The sequence below is a fragment of the Pichia membranifaciens genome (genome assembly GCF_001661235.1).
Source record: "Pichia membranifaciens NRRL Y-2026 unplaced genomic scaffold PICMEscaffold_3, whole genome shotgun sequence".
Classification (NCBI taxonomy): Eukaryota; Fungi; Ascomycota; class Pichiomycetes; order Pichiales; family Pichiaceae; genus Pichia; species Pichia membranifaciens.
The window spans coordinates 265,687-279,968 of NW_017566984.1; the positions used below are offsets into that span (position 1 = coordinate 265,687).

Below are 14,282 nucleotides of genomic sequence, written 5' to 3' on the forward strand. Positions count from 1 at the left end.
TATAAGAAAAAGGACAAACCGAGCAACTATGGTGGAGTTGTCTGACATAGAGATACGAAGTGTCTGTTTAGACACGTCCGTGCGGAGTCGAGAGAAGGTTGATCAAGAGATTGCCGACGTTGAGGCGATAACGAACAAGCATTTGAGTGAGCCGTACTCAATATACGTTTATCGATTCTTCATCAATAACTGGCCCGATCTTTGCTTGCAAGCTTTTCATGACGGAAAGCTTGTCGGAAATATAATAAGCAAAGTTGAGCCTCACCGAAACGCACGTGTGAGAGGGTATATTGGAATGCTATCTGTGGAGAATGAATACAGGGGCCTCGGCATAGCCAAAAAACTTATATCGGAAAGCATCATGCTCATGATCAGCAAGTACAAATGCGACGAGATCACCTTGGAAACGGAGGTGATCAACAAGAAAGCCCTCAAGTTGTATGAAAATTTCGGCTTCATCAGGATCAAGCGATTGTTCAGGTACTACATGAACCGACACGATGCGTACCGACTTGTTCTTCCTGTTACGGAGAAATCTACGGTGTGCTCCTCGCAACTTCCGGAGCTTGAGAACGCGGTCGAAGCATTGTATTGATAACCCCTAGATTGTAAATAGACATTTTTTGTTAATGACAAAATTAAATGATAAAGATAAAAAAAGTAAAATACACAGGAACTGTAGAATGGGGTGAGAAAGCGAAACAACCAACAGGACTACTCTTCGTCCTCGAACTTAGGAGCCAAGTAGTATCTGAGGTACCCACTAGGAAGCTTGAACTCGAACAGGGCAGGTGCTTTGTCTGTCAACTTTATGGTAATGGTGGAGGAGAGGGTAGAGGCCTTGACAATGTCGTTCAAGTACTTTGCACCAAAGGTCAAGTTGACTGGCTGGTTCATGTCAATCTTGATGCTTTCGTCTGGGTTGTCCAAGTCTGTGTGTGGTTTGAAGATGACGCTACCGGACCCGATCTGGCCTTCTGCCTTGAACTTAACGGACTCCTTGGTGACAATGATTTGAAGAGACTCACTCATCGTCTTGAAGTCCCTGGCAATCTTGGAGAAGTCCGCAGAAGGCATTGTTATCGAACAGTCGTTGTCCATGTCGTCGATCGTCAACACGTCCGAGTCGATGTCCATCAACTTGAGAGAGAACTCGGAGATTCTGTCCTTCTTCTTGTCCTCGAAAACAATCAACAACGAGTCTGGATTGTCTTCCGCAATCAGCGTCAAGTAGTCTTCATTGTTACCCTGCTTCAAGATCTTGCCAAGCGACTCCAAGTCGAGACCCAACACCATGTCTCTGTCACATCTGAACTCCTGGAAACAGCCCGGGTCCATTTTCAACGCAATCAAAAGGACTCTCGAGTCGTCGATCGCTTGCACGGTGATACCGTCATTCTGCGAACAGTTGAAGTTACAAAGCTTCACCGAGTCTCTGATCGAGTCGATAATCTGTACGAGGCGACCGCACAATGCGGCGTTTCTCTCTGGTTAGTATCCTTCGTGGCAAAAAGAGTGCTTGGAGCAAAAAAGAGCTGATAAAAACCTACTTTTTTCAATAGAGACGCTTGGTCAAATTTTCCCTCTAACATCTTTAGCTGTGTATGTGTGTTTCTGTGTGTTTTTCTATATATTCACGGCTTTGCTACTCTTCAGGGCAAGAAAAGGTGCAAGGAGAAGCCGCCATATTTCAGGCTTGCAAGAACAGCTACGCGTCTGCTGCTCCCTCTGCGCTTCTCTGCTCGTCCGTTTCAACTCGTCCTGCTTTCGCGTCACAGCCGGCGGCGGGGCGATCGCCCGCCATGAGCGGCCGCTGGGGTTCTCTTTCGCTTCTGGTTGACAGCAGCGGTGAGCCGATAAGGAAGACCGATGGAAGACGTTCTGAACGAAGAACAGGTCTAGCCGTAACGGGCCCCACAGGAAGGCTTGACAACGCCGGGTTCCGCTAAGAACCGCAGCAGATCCAACCCAACAGTGCGCCGGTATGGACCTCGTCAAGAACGCTATCTGGGGACCGGACCCCAAGGAACAGTACCGGAAATGCCTGCAGTCACTGCGAAAGAATAAGAGGCAACTCGACAGACAAATCCAGGACTTGAACAACGTGGAGAAGAAGAGCAAGTCGCTCATAAAACAGGCGGCGAAAAAAAATGACATGAAATCTGCCCGGCTGTACGCCAAGGAGCTCCGCAACACGCAGAAGGTGAACGAGCGCATGCACGTTTCCAGAGCCACGCTGGACTCGATCGAGCTAAAGCTGAACGAGCAGCAGCAGTTGATCAAAATCAAAGGATCGCTCCAGAAGTCGACGGCGATTATGCAGGACATGAGCCAGCTTGTGCGCGTGCCCCAGATCAGCAAGACGGTGCAGGAGTTGTCTAAGGAGTTGACGAAAAGCGGCGTCATCGACGAGATGGTGTCGGACATGTTGGACTCTGCGGAATGGGAAGACGAAGAACTGGATGAAAACGAGGAGATCGACGACCTGCTCACTGACATATTGGGCGACAAGGAGACTGCCATCGTGCAAGAGCCTAGCACTCCCGCTGCAGTCCAACAGGAAGCACAGAAGACGGAGCTGGCGGCTGCGATCGAGGCCGACGACGATGACGATGAAGACCTCATACAAAACATGCGACAGAGGCTTAGTTCCTTACAAGGGTAGACCGGTTTTGTGTAATTTATGTTGTTATATTTTCTGGAGATGTAATAAAAACACTATATGTTGTTGAAATTTACAAAAGTGTGCTATGTAAATATGTGTGTACTATTTTTTCATTTGTTCAACGTAATTTGTAAGATTTTGAAAAGGTTGTGACTAGCCTTGGGTCGTAACTGATGCCAATTTGCTTTGGCTTAGATCAATATAACACCTGAAAAGACAGCCAAAATAAGTCCGAACAAGGAAGCCCAATAGCCTCCCTGGCTATGAGCAAGATTCTCTGAAGTTGTCATACGAGATGCATTGGTAACCTTGGTTCTGGTGTAGATGGATTCATCTGAACCTTTAGAACTTTTGGAACTCAAGGTATTATTGAAAGAACTGGTTGTGTGGAATTGCTTGAAAGAGGAGAACCTAGAAGAAGGGTGGGCAAAAGTAGATGTAACAGGAATAGTGGTGTTTTCAAAAGTCAAGTGTAAAGTGGTAGGCTCCTCAACATGCTCAGTTTCAGTAGTACTGAATGGATACGAGTTCCACGATTCAGGAGATGTCCATACAGAGGTTTTGTTGGTATAGTCTGCTAAAGTCTCAGTTGGTTTCTCTTCAACATTATGAGTCGATGTGATAATATCCGAAGTCCATGTATTCGTTAGAATTTCATGTTCTGTTGTTGATACTACATCTGACTCAGTATGAGGATTTTCCCATTGTTCGTGAGTAGTTACTGGTGTTGTAAAAGTAAAAGGCTCATGATCAGTAGAAGTTGCTGGTTGGCTGCTTTCATCATTACCGCCTTCAGTATAATGGCCATCAATCTCATCGTTGTGTGAATCTGTTGTTGGAGTTGGAACCCACTTTTCGTTATGAGTCGTGGTTGCATCAGCGGTTTGTGTTATAGTAACACCATGAACCGATGTAACTGTGGTTGTCGTGTAAATTGTCAAAATCAGAGTTGAGGTTTCAAGGTCTCTCTTCTCAATTTTTGGCTCCACGTCAATGCTACCAACACCAACAAAAAGGAAGTGATCAGTATCAAATAACTTGTTTGTTTTTCCGTCCGCATTACAGTCATCCTCATCTTCGAACCAGTGAAATAAACCAAAGTTACTTATATTCTCATTCCCACTACTGGTTCCCCCATCATCATCTTCGTCGTCCTCCTCTGCTTCTTCTTTACTCACGGATTTTTCAGTTCCTTGCTCATCGGCTGAACTTTTGTTGACTCCTATCATCATGAATTTTTTTGAACCGAAAGGGAAAAAGTCGTCGGCAGTTGGGCTATCATCATGTTTCAACCATCCGAAAGGAAAGCCTGCTGCAGAAATATTCTTCTCCTCTATTTTGACAACATTGGAAATATCCGATGATTGTACCACTGTGTTATCATTTTTGATAAACCGATAACCCAAGCCAAGTGCAGCAGAAGCAATATCTGCATCCTCCTCTGTCGAGGGAACAACATATATTTCCCCCGACGGCGATTCCCACTCACTGAATTTCACAAAGGTTGAACCAAACTCTCGGTTATTCAAAATGGATTTGAATATCCCATGGGCGGTCGCATGGGATAACTCATCTCTATTTGCAGAACCTAATTCATTTGGTTGTTTCGCAATAATCAACGAAAGTGCAGGAATTATAAATTCTGACAGAAACAAGTAGTTCAAAAACTTCATGGCTTATAGTTACCCTATTCTTTTGTGTTTTTTTTTCAACTGTGTACGTTTGTTTTTAAATGATTTTCAACTTTTACGAAGAAAATATGAAGTGTTTTTATATGTTAAGCAAAGAATCTCCGCTGATGAACAGAGTTTGATTGTACCAAATGAAACAAAGGAAGAACAAAAAGATTACAAAAAGAAGAACAAAAATAGAAAGAATAGAAGGGGAAGAAGAGGAATAAAAGAGTTATAAAGAGGTGATCCTTCTGTCCTCTCTCTTTAGGGGCAACATTTTCTTGGCCCCGTTTCCAAAGGGTACTTTCAAAATGGAATTACCCAATTAAGCAATTCTGATTCGAAATACTCATATTATCACGTGATCAAAGTCCCAATTTATTCTTTATTGTTTGTGCAGCCTTATAGTATGGTTGAGCAAGAGAAGAGTCTTTATCAATAGCAACGGGAAACCCTTCGTCAGCAGATGTACATATTTGTTTATTCAATGGAATAGATGCAAGGTGTTCTATTCCTAATTTTTCTGCTTCTTTTAATGCTCCTCCGTCACCGAATAAGTGCTCTTCGTGATTACAATTGGGACATACGAAAACAGACATATTTTCAATTAGTCCAAATATAGGGACATTTACCTTGTTGAACATAGCAATACCCTTTTTGACGTCTAGAAGTGCTAAGTCTTGGCTGGTTGAAACAATGACAGCACCGTTAATCTTCAACAATTGGCTCAATGTTAGTTGCACATCGCCGGTTCCGGGTGGCAAGTCAATTACCAACACATCTAGTTTATCCCATTTAACATCAAAAAGTAGCTGTTGTAATGCCTTTTGTAACAAAAGACCTCTCCATACAATGGGACTGTCTTCGCTAGGGATCAAGTACCCCATGGACATCGTCTGTATTCCGTAATTTTTAAGTGGCAGTAATTTAGAATCTTCGGACAATCTGGGTTCTCCCTTCAAATTCATTAGCTTCGGTATACTAGGACCAAAGATGTCAGCATCCAATAAGCCGACATTCAAGTCGCAGTTCCGAAGAGCAACAGCTAGATTTGCCGAAACGGTAGATTTTCCAACCCCTCCTTTTCCTGATGAAACCAGCAAAACTTTTGCAACATTGGGCAATGTGTGCTTCACGGGAAGCTTGGTATTTGGCGATTTAAAGTTTGGTAATCCCTGTATTAAGGCTAATGTATTGTTAGTAAAGTGTTGTTGAAAATTATTTTGGGAGTTAAAGTTGTCAGTCGGATGTGGGATCTACGTACAAGAGGATTTTGATGACTTTTCGATACAGCAACAGCTGAAAAGTACCTTTTAAAAATTGATGCTCTGCACATAACTATAGTCAATGCGTATTCCTTGCCGAGAATACCAGCCGAAGAGTGACTCGGGGAGAACTTTCTCGGAGAGCTGGCAAATAACATCTCAAATGCTCGGCACCCTCAGTACCTATTCTATTTTGCGCATTTTCATTATTACTGAGATAAATAGTGTCTTTTCATCATTCGACTTCAAGGAAGAAACGGGTTTTTCGTTTCAATTGCTAGTGTCAACGTGGTGGAGCTTGAATCCCAAATTGAATCAAGTTGAACGAAAACTCAATCATGCAACTTTTACTTAGAGGTCTGATTCCCAAGCCCGCTTCTCCCCGCTTGAAATTAAGACAATTCAGAAGATGTAATAGCAGTGTCGCTAGAACAGTAACCACCATATCTTTACCACAACTACTAGATGATGCAAGAGATTGTTTTGGAGAAAATCCAATTGTGTTAAGAAAAATTGACTCAATCAGAAACATTGCTCCTTCTCGTACGATAAAGGACTATACAATATTTGAGCCAAAGACTATCTCTCTGGGTATCGTGCAGTCCACTGATTTGAAGCCAGGGCTGTTTGTAGACTCTTTGGTTGTTGATCCGTTGTCTAACGATAACAAATACGATGAGTTGATAAAGCAGTTCCGCAAGTCACATCCAACATCTAATATAAAGATAATTTATGGTGCTAACAGTGAGGCGATCAAGGGAGGAGTTTTCACGTGCAAGTCTCCCATATTGAACCACGAGCTCCGTTTGATACAGGATGCTAAACCTGGTGATGGTTTGGGGAAAACTTTGAACCGTGATTTGTTTAATGACCTTTCGTTCATTGAAGTCAACGACAAGAGTTTTAGTCAACATGCTAAAATTGAAGGAGCTGATAGTTTAAATTTCAACACTACTCCACAAGATAACCAAATCACGCAGTCAGATTGTCACATTTGGGTCTATGTTACATCGCCTAACGAGAGCATTGAGAAGATCAATGATTCACCTTACTTCACTATAATAAATGAATCACAAGATTTGTCTGTAGGCGGCAGATTGATGGAAAATCATGATCCTAATACTTTTGGAATTGATCTCGACAAGTTAAATAAAGCCAACATACTAGTCTCCAAAAGCATAAAAAATGTCTCGAGATACTTGACTTTGTACCAACAATCCAACATTAATGAGCTACTATTCACGTTGAATAGGGAAACGTCTGGATACAAGCCGTTAGTTTTACTTTTGCGCAGTTTGCTTAGAGATTTACACATGCAAGAGTCTGACGATGTTAAAATTGCCAGGCAATTAAAAGAAGAGATAACCGTATGGGCGCAGAATTCACATTTTGAGTTGCAGAGCAAGGTGACCCCATTTCTTGAACATATTTTATTAAAAGAGCTTACTAAAATAAGCCAATTGATAATCAATTCAGGAGACCTCACTCTTGTCATATCTAACTTGTTGAATGGTACAAGAGCACCGCTTAAGACTGGTTTTTTTGGCAAAGAGATCGCATGCTATGGTTCATTGGAAGAAGCAACCGCCAAGTCACACTATTTGGAGGGAAGAATTGATGCCCTTTTCCCCGAGAACGAGGTGCAAAAACCAGAGGAATGCGTTGATGATTTTATGGTTCAATTGAAAGGAGATGTTGCCAATAAAAAGTTGCCAGAGTTACAATCTCGTATAAACAAATTTTTAACCCAAGAGATCATTGCAGCCCCATTTACGATATTCACGTTGTGCAATGTTGGATATTTATATGATCTCATAACACTGAACACTGCTTTTGCAGTGACAGCATTGAGCATTGCGCTTACAGCCAATACTTCACAGAAGAAAATAATATCGATTATTTCGGAATTTAAAGACTGGTATCTAGAGAAACTCAGATTGTACATTGACAACACCACTGTTTTCTTGGGGAAACGTCTTAATGACAATATTGCTTCATATGAAACTACACAGGCTAAGAAGAAGCAAATCATAAAGGAATTGCAGTCTGCAATATTAGAGATAGAGAATGCAGATAAGATGTTGAAAAATCGTAGTGCTGTAGTCGTAGAGAAGACAGGTGTGAAAAAAACGTCTGAAAGCTGTAATTATTTTACTTCTCCCTTATGTATAACCTGACTGGCTATTGCCAAATCTATAGACTAGAGTATATTCTTTTTTGCTTACTGATTTACTTGTTCATGCATTGTTGTCTCATAGCCCAGATAAAAGAGATCGGAGAGATGATCAGCGCGTTTGAGGTCTCCTTACTTTTTCTGAGAACTCTGCATGATTTGAAAAGAATGGCAACTTTGGTAGAGGTTTGTTAACAATCAAGACACAGAGAGTGGTGAAGTACAGGCATTGAGCAGAACACACACTTTGCTAAAATAGACATGTTTTTGTTCAAGGCTAAAGGTTTTGACCCAGACGATTTTGAGGCCGAACTCAAGAAGGTCACCAATAAAATTTCATACAATGAGAAACGACTCAAAAAACTCAAAGTACAAAAGAAACACTATCAGAAGATACTGTTACTGTATCTGACTGCAGGCTATGTTGCATACTTTAGTTATGTTTACTATATGGAGGGGAAAATAAAACAACCCAAAGTCATCACGACTTTGATCCTGAGCCCCCTTGCCATTGGACTGTTATATTACACGGTTTTGACCGTGTACAACTATCTGATCAACAACAAGGAGAGTTATATTGAGTTTTTGAAGGCTGAGCATAACGAAAAGCTTTCTACGTTGAAGGAAAAGACCAATTTTGACAAGACGAGAGATTTACTTGCCCGTTTTTCGGACGGCGAAGACTTAAAAGCGATGGAAAAGGAGGCTGATGATATCCGTCGAAAGAAGCTCGAATACATGCAAATGATACAGGATGGAGAGAAGGGGAAAATCTTGGAGGACCTTCAAAAGCAGCAGCATTCGAACAGCGGGTTCTATGATCACTTTCTAAACGCTCTTTTGGGTGAGAACGAACTGGGGCCTGACAAGAGATACGCCTTGATCTGCACCAACTGTCTGGCGCATAACGGGCTCGCACCACCAAAGAAGTTGCCCGAGGAGGTCAAGTACGTGTGTCCGAACTGCGGGTTTTTGAACGGCACGAAAGACGCAAAGAAAGGTGATCCAGTGGATCAAAACGGCACGCCGCCAGAGGTGAAAGCCGAAAAGGAGAGCTCGAAGGGGATTGAGTAATGTAGGATATGAACAAAGTAGTATTTATGCATACAGGAAGTTAAACATGACATATAAGGAATATAAACTGTCTTTACGTCGCTCCGCTAGAACTAGGAGAGAGACATGATGGCGTTGACGATGTCACCGTTGTGTTCCTTGAGTGCCTTGATGGCCTTGTTTCTGGAGGCGTTGGTTTGCTCCATGATGACAGAGATGTCGGACTCCTCAAGACCGGTGGCGTCGGCTGGCTCGCCGTCCTCGGCATCAGCCTCAGCAGGCTTGTCGTCAAGCGAAGCCTTCTTCAAGTCGTCTTGGATGGAGGCAGCCAAGTCGTCCTTAGGAGTGTTGACAGCGTCGTTGACCTCTTGGGCAGCCTGTTGGGCAGCCATAGCTTCCTGGTACCTCTTGTTGAGATCCTCGACCTTGGCCTCACCGAAAATGATGTAGGAGCCACCAAGGGTTCTGTAAACCTCTGGCTTGTCGATGGCCAAAATGGTGTTGTTCTTCTTTCTGAAGGTGACTCTCGAGATCTCCTTCAATGGCTTCAACCCGAGCTTCAAAAGAGCATCCTTGGCCTTCTTCTCAGCCTTTGGGACAATGGTGACTTCAGCACCTTGTGGGATTTCTTCAATGGACATTGTGTGTTACGTTTGTTATGTGTTTGGGTTGCAGATCTGCTGCTCCAGAGCTCCAGAACGGCACCTCTTCTTTTTCCAAAGCTCAGTGGAAACCGTACCTCCAGTGAAAAAAATGGACATCCCCGGCCACTCTGCTCGTCCTCGCCGTCGTCGTCGAGTCCCAAAACGGAAAACCATATGGTTACGCAGCCCGGCTTCCGCCGATCGACCTAGCATTTGCTTACGTCATTGATTATGTCATCTTTGTTTTTTGAACTTTTTTCTCCTTTTTCCATTTTTCGGCCCTTTTTCTCGCATTTTTTTTTGTTTTCTCCAGCCTCCCGATTCAGCCTCATCGGAACAGAAGCAATTGTATGGCCTGGCTCTAGCAACAACACAGGCCGAGCCTGACAGCAGTGAGAGACACGGTACTGTTGCTCACGGAGGCTCGGAAGGTAGTTGCTGGGGGCTGGAGATCATCAGCAGTAGTGTATCAGACAGTCCACATCGCACTGAAGGACGCTGGTGTGTTTCTTCGATAGCTGTTTCTTTCTTTTCGCCTGTTTCACCCGCTTCAGGACACGTGAGCAAAGCTCTGCAGAGACAGCACACATCATTCACTCAGCCTCGTTAACATGAAGACGGTGGAGGAAGACGTCAGAGGCCTCTTGAACAAGGCGTATGAACTGTCGTTCAAACGATGGTTCGACAAGTCGAACCGACAGCCGGACGCCGACGCGGTGCGGGAGATATACTACAACCAGAGCTTGCCCGAGCACATGATTGACCCAAAGACACACATGAATAAGATCCTGTACACGAGGAACAAGATCCGGACGACGAAGTACACGCCGCTGAACTTTATCCCGATGAACATTTTCTTCCAGTTCACCAACATCGCCAATTCGTACTTCTTGTTCATCATCATTCTTGGGTGTTTCCAGATTTTCGGAGTGCAGAGTCCTGGAATGCAGGCGGTGCCTTTGATTGTCATTGTCGTTCTCACAGCCTTCAAGGATGCGTTTGAAGACTACAGACGGGAGATTTCGGACTACGAGATGAACAGCTCCAAAGTGCACAAGTTGTTTGGGGTGGACAACCACAACGCCATGGAGGACCACGTCGGCGCCTGGCGTCGATTCAAAAAGGCCTGTACTCGAGCGTCACGAAAAGTGGTACGTCTCTTCAAAAGAAAGAGAAAGTCCTCACCAGGAGATTCGAACTCGACGTCCAACAACAGCGATCTTGAGAGCGCAGACTTGTACACAATCCGCTCGGCCCGGTCGGCGATGGACCACCATTCCACACGCAACTCACTCTCCTCGTCGAACTATCCGCTAAAGTTCAAAAGTACTCAATGGAAGCAGGTTCTTGTCGGCGACATTGTGCGAATACGCAAAAACGAAGAAATACCCTCCGATATCCTGCTTTTACAGTCCAGCACAAAGAACAGCATATGTTATGTTGAGACGAAAAACTTAGACGGTGAAACCAGCTTGCGAGTCAAACACGCCATGAGTTTCTCTTCGTCCAAGATAAAAAGAATCGCAGATTTGGGTAAGTTGGTGTTCTCGGTTTCCACAGAACAGCCAAACAAAAACCTATATTCGTTTCATGGTGTTGTCCACTATGAAGATCCAGAAGGTGTGGAAAAGACATCTTCCGAGGCAGCTTCAGTTGAAAACATTTTATTGAGAGGTTCGGTTTTGAGGAATACAAATTATGTCATTGGAATTGTCCTTGCTACCGGTAGCGAGACAAAGATCATGCTAAACTCCGGTGTCACTCCAACAAAGAAGTCAAAGATCTCGAAGAACTTGAACTACTTCGTTTTGATCAACTTCTTCCTGTTGTTCATCCTGTGTTTTGTCTCTGGTTTGATCAACGGCTTGTTTTACAGAAAGTCCAGCAATTCGAGGCAGTACTTTGAATACAAGCCGTATGCTCCGACCCCACAAGCAAATGGTACGTTGACGTTTTTTGTTGTCCTCATCATGTACCAAACGTTGGTCCCCATCTCTCTCTACATCACTATCGAGATTATCAAGACAGTCCACGCATTCTTTATTTACTCCGATGTTGGCATGTACTACGAAAAACTGGACCTTCCATGCATGCCTAAATCGTGGGGTATATCCGATGATTTAGGTCAGATCGAATACATTTTCAGTGATAAAACAGGAACACTAACCCAAAACGTCATGGAATTCAAAAAATGTGCAATTGCAGATAAATCTTACGGGTTGGCATACACATCTGCCCAAGAAGGTTATGACAAAAGATTGGGCAATGTGGATGTCACTGCTAAAGCAAAGTACATGAAAGAGCTAATAGCCAACTCTCGTTCCCAAATGATACCCCAGTTGAAATCTTCGAATCCTTTCTTCAAGGAGGAGAATTTAGCCTTTGTCTCTCCTGAATTCATGGATGAAATGAATGATAAACGCAACCACGATTTCCTACTTGCGTTGGCATTGTGTCATTCTGCTGTTATTGACTATGAAGATATGGACTCGGCAAATGATGAAACAATTATAAACTATAGTGCTGAATCGCCGGATGAAATTGCTCTCGTTTCCTTCGCAAGAGACATGGGTGTTGTTTTCTTAGGTAAAGAAGATGACTATTATCTCGTGTCCGACAACGGGAAACAACTGAAATACAAAGTTTTGTGTGTTATTCCCTTTTCATCTGCTAGGAAAAGAATGACGATTGTGCTTGAATCTCCAGATGGAAATATAAAAATGTACATGAAAGGTGCCGATAACGTAATTATGCAAAGAAGTGCTAGAGGAGAGTTTGACGAAGAAATCGGAAAGAACCTAGAAGAGTACTCCAATGAAGGCCTTCGTACGTTATGTATATCGACTAAGGATTTGAATCCGAATGAGTTTTATGACTGGTATGACCATTATGCCAAAGCAGGGAAATTACTGGATGAACAAAGAGAACTAGAATCTGAGAGACTTGCAGATCAGTTCGAGAATTCTGTTGTTCTCCTAGGTGCCACTGCTATCGATGATAAATTGCAAGACGGTGTACCGGAAACTATTGAAAGCTTGAGAAAGGCCGGTATAAAAATATGGGTTCTAACGGGAGATAAAGTTGAGACGGCGATCAGTATAGGCTATTCTTGTTCTATGCTTAACAATAACATGGATTTACTCAAAGTCCAAAGTGAAAGTGTTGAAGACTTAGAAAGAACAATCGATGCTTTACTCAAAGAGAAATTCGATATTGACCCTACAAAAGCTGTAAATCTGAAGCAAGCAAGGTCGGATCATTCAATCCCGGATGAGAGGCATGCTTTACTCATCGATGGTAAAACGCTAACAATTTTGTTCGATGAAAGTCCGAAAGATGTTCAACTCAAATTCTTGATGTTAGGCAAAAAATGCTGTTCTATTTTATGTTGTCGTGTGTCTCCTTCTCAAAAGGCAAGTGTGGTCAACTTGGTTAAGAAAAACTTGGATGTCATCACTTTGGCAATTGGAGATGGTGCAAATGATGTTTCCATGATTCAAGCTGCAAATGTTGGAGTTGGTATTGCTGGTGAAGAGGGGAGACAAGCTGCAATGTCCTCCGATTACGCTTTTGGCCAGTTTAGGTTTTTGCAGAGATTATTGCTTGTCCATGGTAAGTGGTCATTCCAAAGACTTTCGGAGATGATTCCTTGTTTCTTTTACAAAAATGTCATTTTCGTCATGCCTTTATTTTGGTACGGTATATTTACTGATTTTGACGGAACATACTTATATGAATATACGTTTTTGATGCTTTTCAACTTGTTCTTCACATCAATTCCTGTCATTACTCTTGCAACAATGGACCAGGATGTTCCAGATTATGTTTCACTTGTGATCCCTCAATTATATAGGGCAGGAATAAACTACAATGAAAGGGCAACCATTCTGAAGTTCCTCTTTTACATGGCTGATGGTCTCTATCAGTCAGCGATTTCATTTTTCTTTCCTTGGTTGCTTTTCCGGACAGGAAGCGTAGCCACACACAACGGATTGGGAATTGGGCAAATATTTTCAGTTGGTACTTTTTGCATCCATATTGCAATTATCTCCTGTAATCTATACATCATCTTGAAGCAAAGACGATGGGATTCAATTACTGTATCTTTGAACTTTCTATCTGATCTATTACTCTTCATTTGGGTCAGCGGATGGTCATCGTCTCATTTTTCGAACAACTTCTACAAAATTGGTTTGAGAAATTATGAATCTGCAAGCTTTTGGGCTTGTCTTTTTATTGGTGTTCTAGCATGCGTGATTCCTGGGTTTGCGTTGGATCTTTTCAGGATCAATTACTTCCCTAGTGATACTGATAAAGTAAGAGAGATGTTGAAAATCAATTTTTTTGAGCAACGTGATGCCGGACACGTTGAGAAACAACTAGAAATTGCAAAAAGAATTGGCAATAACTCTGCATCTGGTGCAGGAAATGACGCGGAAACCTCGAAGGAGGTTGAAACTCCGAATATGCAGCAAGGCACTTCCGAATCTAACGAATACGACAAGTCTTCAGATTTTTCTTTCCAAAGAGTGTGAATCAATATTGCGAGTGGGCTTTTGACATGTATACTATTAGTTTTGAATAATATAGATTACTATTTTTTGATATAATTTTCTATTTATGTCATAGTTAATTTGAGACGTAGATAAGTGAAATGTCTCAGACAAAGGAAAGAAACATATTGACAGCCAACTTCGATCACGGCTGTGCGGGTGATGATTTTTCGTTCTTGGGGAATCGATCGGGGATTTGAGCTTCCTCCTTTCTAGGGTTCTAAAGCACAGGTAACATGCAGTTAAACTCTCTCTG

At 42.7% G+C, this 14,282-nt stretch overlaps 9 protein-coding genes across 9 annotated transcripts; 5 read left to right on the top strand and 4 right to left on the bottom strand.

Annotated features, from left to right (window-relative positions):
* Positions 1–28: 28 nt before the first annotated feature.
* PICMEDRAFT_33701 (hypothetical protein) lies at positions 29–595 on the top strand (the record flags this gene model as incomplete). Its single annotated transcript, XM_019162836.1, has 1 exon — positions 29–595. One exon carries the CDS (start codon positions 29–31, stop codon positions 593–595), a length of 567 nt encoding a protein of 188 aa, XP_019017427.1.
* Positions 596–667: 72 nt separating this feature from the next.
* Positions 668–1,686, bottom strand: PICMEDRAFT_16216 (hypothetical protein). The gene is made up of 2 exons (XM_019161124.1): positions 1,551–1,686; positions 668–1,452 (listed from the first exon to the last, which is right to left on the bottom strand). Exons 1-2 carry the CDS (start codon positions 1,590–1,592, stop codon positions 715–717), a joined length of 780 nt encoding a protein of 259 aa, XP_019017428.1. The 5' UTR covers positions 1,593–1,686; the 3' UTR covers positions 668–714.
* Positions 1,687–1,881: 195 nt separating this feature from the next.
* On the top strand, positions 1,882–2,791 carry PICMEDRAFT_16217 (hypothetical protein). Its single transcript, XM_019161125.1, has one exon. The coding sequence runs from the start codon at positions 1,985–1,987 to the stop codon at positions 2,663–2,665; it is 681 nt and encodes a 226-aa protein (XP_019017429.1). The 5' UTR covers positions 1,882–1,984; the 3' UTR covers positions 2,666–2,791.
* Positions 2,792–2,856: 65 nt separating this feature from the next.
* Positions 2,857–4,338, bottom strand: PICMEDRAFT_72395 (hypothetical protein; the record flags this gene model as incomplete). Its single annotated transcript, XM_019164188.1, has 1 exon — positions 2,857–4,338. The coding sequence occupies one exon, from the start codon at positions 4,336–4,338 to the stop codon at positions 2,857–2,859; it is 1,482 nt and encodes a 493-aa protein (XP_019017430.1).
* Positions 4,339–4,703: 365 nt separating this feature from the next.
* Positions 4,704–5,761, bottom strand: PICMEDRAFT_72396 (hypothetical protein; the record flags this gene model as incomplete). The annotated part of the gene is made up of 2 exons (XM_019164189.1): positions 4,704–5,524; positions 5,620–5,761. The coding sequence occupies 2 exons, from the start codon at positions 5,759–5,761 to the stop codon at positions 4,704–4,706; spliced, it is 963 nt and encodes a 320-aa protein (XP_019017431.1).
* A 120-nt stretch (positions 5,762–5,881) lies between these two features.
* PICMEDRAFT_16220 (hypothetical protein) lies at positions 5,882–7,781 on the top strand (the record flags this gene model as incomplete). Its single annotated transcript, XM_019161126.1, has 1 exon — positions 5,882–7,781. Exon 1 carries the CDS (start codon positions 5,942–5,944, stop codon positions 7,778–7,780), a length of 1,839 nt encoding a protein of 612 aa, XP_019017432.1. The 5' UTR covers positions 5,882–5,941.
* A 256-nt stretch (positions 7,782–8,037) lies between these two features.
* PICMEDRAFT_11327 (hypothetical protein) lies at positions 8,038–8,850 on the top strand (the record flags this gene model as incomplete). The annotated part of the gene is made up of 1 exon (XM_019159780.1): positions 8,038–8,850. The coding sequence occupies one exon, from the start codon at positions 8,038–8,040 to the stop codon at positions 8,848–8,850; it is 813 nt and encodes a 270-aa protein (XP_019017433.1).
* A 92-nt stretch (positions 8,851–8,942) lies between these two features.
* PICMEDRAFT_34047 (hypothetical protein) lies at positions 8,943–9,470 on the bottom strand (the record flags this gene model as incomplete). The annotated part of the gene is made up of 1 exon (XM_019162861.1): positions 8,943–9,470. One exon carries the CDS (start codon positions 9,468–9,470, stop codon positions 8,943–8,945), a length of 528 nt encoding a protein of 175 aa, XP_019017434.1.
* A 307-nt stretch (positions 9,471–9,777) lies between these two features.
* On the top strand, positions 9,778–14,271 carry PICMEDRAFT_128046 (hypothetical protein). Its single transcript, XM_019159969.1, has one exon. It carries the CDS (start codon positions 10,085–10,087, stop codon positions 14,006–14,008), a length of 3,924 nt encoding a protein of 1,307 aa, XP_019017435.1. The 5' UTR covers positions 9,778–10,084; the 3' UTR covers positions 14,009–14,271.
* The last annotated feature ends 11 nt before the right edge of the window (positions 14,272–14,282 follow it).

Excerpts from the sequence above, each read along its gene's own strand:
- PICMEDRAFT_16216 (XM_019161124.1), bottom strand. The coding sequence starts at position 1,592 with ATGTTAGAGGGAAAATTTGACCAAGCGTCTCTATTGAAAAAA. Across the intron at positions 1,453-1,550 it reads AAGCGTCTCTATTGAAAAAA|ATTATCGACTCGATCAGAGA; the intron begins GTAGGTTTTTAT and ends CGCCTCGTACAG.
- PICMEDRAFT_16217 (XM_019161125.1), top strand. The coding sequence starts at position 1,985 with ATGGACCTCGTCAAGAACGCTATCTGGGGACCGGACCCCAAGGAACAG.
- PICMEDRAFT_128046 (XM_019159969.1), top strand. The coding sequence starts at position 10,085 with ATGAAGACGGTGGAGGAAGACGTCAGAGGCCTCTTGAACAAGGCGTAT.